This window comes from Nanorana parkeri, unplaced genomic scaffold (assembly GCF_000935625.1).
Source record: "Nanorana parkeri isolate BGI_ZX_2015 unplaced genomic scaffold, ASM93562v1 scaffold221, whole genome shotgun sequence".
Classification (NCBI taxonomy): Eukaryota; Metazoa; Chordata; class Amphibia; order Anura; family Dicroglossidae; genus Nanorana; species Nanorana parkeri.
Window position 1 is genome coordinate 327551 of NW_017306489.1, and position 4889 is coordinate 332439.

Genomic DNA, 4889 nt, shown 5'->3' on the forward strand with positions numbered 1-4889 from the left:
TTTTTAATTAAAAGAAAAAAAAAAAAAAAGGAAGGACTAGTTAACCCTTGCAGTGAAGTATTAGCCCCCCACTGCAAGGGTTAATTTTAAAAAATCTGCTCCTCAGAGTTCTGTTTTAAAATACTTGTCCATTCACTCTGGCATCGGTGTCACTTCCTGTCCCAAATAACTCATAACAGGATGTCAGAGGAAGTCTTTACAATGTATTGGAATTTCCCATATTTAAAAAACAGTCACCAGAAGAGCTGTCTCCATTGGATGATTTACCCTCAGCGCTCGTTCTGCTGACAACTGAAAAATGTTAGCTTTCCCATTACTTCAACATGTTCTGGGAAGGTTCTGAACCGTATGAGAGAAGAAAACAAGAATGCCCTTTTAAATGGAAGGATGTGAAGGAATTCACAGGATGTGGAAATTGCCATGGCGACATTACAATCTATGTAGACGGTTCTCACCTTCAGTAGGACTGACATTTTCCACCAGATAGGACACCGATTTCAGCTCAGACACCAACCACACACAGAGTGCCATAAACTGCTGACATGCAGCTCCCGACTCACAGGATTCCAGCAGAGCATCTTCATCAGACAAAGGTCCCGTGTACCTAAAATAAATGTAGATTAAAGTTAATCTAAAGCCAAAAATATAACTTTTTTGGTTTCGGATAGAGTATGGAAGTGTTAAAAGTTAAACCCATCCGGTTTTTTTGTTTGCTTTTTACAGTATGTGTCCCATTAGAATTACCTTCACTTCCTGTCCAGTAGACCCAACAGGAAGTAGGGAATCTTTCCAAATGAGGAAAGTCCTCTCTTGGACAAAGGTCACTGCAACAAGTGTCCTCTCTTCCTATTCTGGTGACAACTTAAAATTTTGGCTTTCCCATCACTTTCATTTTCAGTGACAATGGTCAGCAAGAACAACAGAGGGGTAAAACTCCTTATCGGTTGCACAAACACCAACCATTGCCAAAATTAAGAAAATAAATAGAATTTGGCTTCAAATACACTTTAAAGTAGAATTAACTCCGGTATTTTTAGTGAAAATTAATCTTCATTAAAAAATTTAAAATGCTTATTGGCAGTTAGAAGTACTCTGACACTCGCTCCTCTGCCGCCTCTGGGTGTGGAGGAGCAGGTGACCTTCCCCATGTAACACTACCCAGGTCTGAGTGACATCATACACCCGAGTAAGCGCCTACATCAGTGCTTACCCAGGTTGGACTCCTGCAGCGAGGAGGTGACGAGTCCAAGGATCAGCGAGTACACCTTGCCGCCGAAGAAGGCCATTCGGAGTTACTGCCACTTTTTCCTCAATGGGCAAAGTAACAGTGTCTCCTTAAAGGAGATCTCCAGGACACAGCAAGGATGACAGCCATTAAAGTAAAACTTCAGGAGTCCCATCTTCCCACACATACAACGCTTTTTTTTGTCTGGTTAAGGTAGAATCCAGTACAAAGATTCCTTAACCTTGTCCCTGGTCCTGCAGTCTTCTCCCCCACTGATTTTGGTTGCGATGACCAGTCCCAATGTACCCGATGTAAAATGAAAGACCAACAGCCACCCCTGGTCCATAATATGCGAGGACATTAAAAAGGACCTTCCCACATTCGGGCACTGAAAAGAAGAGGACTGGAGCCATGGCTGCCGTGGAACCACGTGTTAACATAAGTATTCCCTATGCCTAAAGTCACTTAAATCCCCTTTCTTCCTCATTCTGATGCTCGGTGTGAACTTCAGCAGACCATTTTGACCATGCCTACACGCATAGAGTTGGCTGATTAGATGTTTGTGTGAACGAGCAGTTGAAGAGGTGCATCTAATAAAGCGGGCAGCGAGTGTATTTGTTTATACAGATGCTCAGCATGTGAGTAAGTATATATTTATTAATATTGAGGCTCGGTGTGGGAGTACAAATAAGGAAGAGCACCCCAGATAGCGTACAATCACATTCATGGAACGGTCACGTTTAATGTACAAAACTGTTTTGTTGCGCTTTCTAATGGAAGTTATGTTGTTACGGGTTTGTATCAGTGCCATTCTCCTAATGGTACACCATGAGACAGTGTGTACTCTATGAGTCATAGTCTTATTACATTGATAGGACAGAGATTATGAAGAAGTAAACAGGCTGTTCATACTGCAGTGGGTTCCGGCTGTTAATGGTTATGGACTGTGCTTGGAAACCGGGTATTTTAGCACTAGGAACATATACTACAGTGCATTATCTATATATCCAGAGCAGCCTTTCTCAACCTTTATACAACAAACAGGTATGGGTCTCAGGGAACCCCTGCTACAATTATATCTACAGCTTATGGTAACATCATCATGCTCAGTAAGGTGTAGATAAAGTAATAAGGAATAAACTTTAATTTCAGTAATAGTCATGAAATGGAAAAAATAAACAAAAATGATGATGGCAAGAATATAAATGCAGATAGTAATGTTGTGTCATTGCTTCACTACAAGTAAAAATCAGTGTCCCTTTAAATTGGTGGTCAGTGGAAAGCACCCCTTACACTGGAGGTCAGAGGAAACATTATCTCATACAGTGGTGGTCAGTGGGGGAGGTACCCCCTTACATTGGTGGTCAGTGGGTGAGACCCCCCCCCTCCCCTCGCCAGATAAAAATGATCAGCAGGGACGCATTAGTAATGTAGCAGCTTGCTGGTAGAACCATAGCAAGGGATATAGGCATTAGACCAAGAGTGGGCAACTCCAACCCTCCAGCTGTGCTTTAACTACAAATCCCAACATGTCTCTGCCTCAGGGAATCATGCCTGTATCTGTCATTTAATGGCTCATGGGACTTGTAGTTCCACAACAGCTGGAGGGCCAGAGTTACCCATCCCTGCATTAGGCAGACCCAGAAGTGTTGGCTGCTAAAGATTCCAGTGCAAGGTGTAGCCATACAAGATATTGAAGACTGGAGTCACAGGGGGGGGTGACTGGTACATATTATTGTTTTTGTACTAGCAACAGAGTGGCTTTAAAATAGCCGTCTCTTAGTAAAACAGATTCTTCTGTCATAACTACTGAAGAGCATGGGCTTGGTGCAAACCAAGTCCATACAAAACTTTCACTGACACACTCCCCTCCCAATCAGGTGGGGCGGGGGCAATGCCTGCCCTTTTGTAACATGTAGCTGTGCAGGACGGAATGCCCCTGGCAAAACTGACCGGACCGGGGAAGGGTTTGACACCACTCTCCAAGGCAGATATGGAACAGAGTGCATTGTGTTTTGCCGCGTTCCGGAGCTGGGTTTTTTTATTTTAGCATAAAATGGGCTCTCAGGTGCGGTCCAGTGCATTTGTATGCATTCCAGACCAGAGAAACTGAGACAAGCAGCATTTTTGGGTCTAGTCTGAAATGCAATGCGCTGGTGTGAACAGAGCCCAGAAAATAACATAGGGATACATTAGGATGCTTTTTTGGCCCTGGAACAAACTGTTCTGGTCTGGACATGATCCAGACATGGTGTGTACAAGCCCTAAAAGCAGGCCAGGCACTAATGCAATCAATGCCCCAGGATCTACACAAGCCATTTGCTTTAGGTTATGAGTCCTCTGCCACTGCAGAACTGGAGCAGTACACCGATCAGGAACTCTGACTTCACTTGCTGCGTGACTGAGCCAGTAACTCAGGAAGTAATGTAGACGGCCAGGCAAATATCATTGTCACAGTGAGGTCATTCATTGCGCAGTTCGCATTTCTTCCTGGTTAAGTTTCCTTTAAAATGGTCAAGTGACAGCCCTAGCCTAGTACTGTGCATAGGCCAGCACTGTACACACACACACAATGAATACACCGTACACTTGTCCACACACACGCCGTGTACAGGAGAGCAGGCTATCACACTCACCCGAGCTCCCTGAGCAGCCCCGCTGTTTGTGTCAATAATGTACGCCGTTTCCCGGCCTCTTCCTCCTCTCCTCCCTCTCGCTGTGCCTCCATCTTGCTGTCAGACTTCGCTCTAGGCCTACCGCTTCCACCTCGTCTCCTAGCAACCGGCACCGACTCACTTAATATACGTCACGGGGTGCGGCGGCCAATCAGGAGGCTGCGCCGCGTTCCATTTTAGGAAGCGACTGGCTGCCCACCTGGTACACACAGTTGCTGGTGATGTAGGAGATCGGTGCATGTATATGGCAGCGCACCAGCCAGCAAAAAACGTGCAAGTCATTTTATTAAAGGGGACCTGCAGTGTCGAAGTTTTTGTAGACAAGTAAAGCCTGAAATATATAGTTTGGTATTGGAAACTGGCGTCAGTTCTTTGAGTCACTGACCTGGAACAAACATGTAGCAAAAAAAGGTCATAAGGGTCCGGTCGCAAAGCAGTGGTATGGCCAGGACCGATTTACCCTCCCTGCTGCCCCAAGGCCGGGTTCGGCAGTGCCCCTCCCCACCGAGGGAATGCGGGGGCTGCAGGGTTGGGTTTAATTTTTTATGTTTTTTTTTTTGTTTCTCCCTTTTTTTTAAACTTTTTAATTTTTTATAATTTTTTAACTTATTTTTTATTTATAATTATTTAACAAGTGTTCTTTGGCGACATCGCCGAGAACACTTGTAAAGAAACAATTTCTCCTATTATACCTTTAGCTCTGCTTGTGCAAAGCAGGGCTAAATGTAGAAAGTAACTTACCGCCCGGCGCCCGAAACTCTATGTGTCGGGTGATTCAAACCTGTGCCGCCCCGAGGCCGGGCCTCGGTGGCCTTGCTGGGAATCCGGCCCTGGGTATGGCCTTAAGCCCAGTAGTGATCCAGTTGACAATCATTCATCAGTGACAAGATGGCTAGAGCTAGAGAATACAGGGAGGGCACGTACCTGCATTGTATGTGTACATGTTCTATCGAATTCTCCAACTCGTCAAGACCTCCAACTCCTGTCAG

The 4889-nt window shown here is 45.0% G+C and overlaps 1 protein-coding gene across 2 annotated transcripts in view; it reads right to left on the reverse strand.

The window, feature by feature from the left end:
- Nucleotides 1-4005, reverse strand: part of FAM98C (family with sequence similarity 98 member C) — a 12361-nt gene extending 8356 nt beyond the window's left edge. The window contains exons 1-2 of one of the 2 annotated variants that reach the window (XM_018556021.1): nt 3862-4005; nt 456-604 (exon numbers count right to left, since the gene is read on the reverse strand). In XM_018556021.1, the coding sequence (XP_018411523.1) occupies nt 456-604; nt 3862-3953 (241 nt within the window). In that variant the 5' untranslated portion in view covers nt 3954-4005. Of the gene's footprint in view, nt 1-455; nt 605-3861 lie in introns of those variants that run through there. The other variant, XM_018556022.1, reaches the window with a different exon arrangement.
- Between the last annotated feature and the right edge of the window lie 884 nt (nt 4006-4889).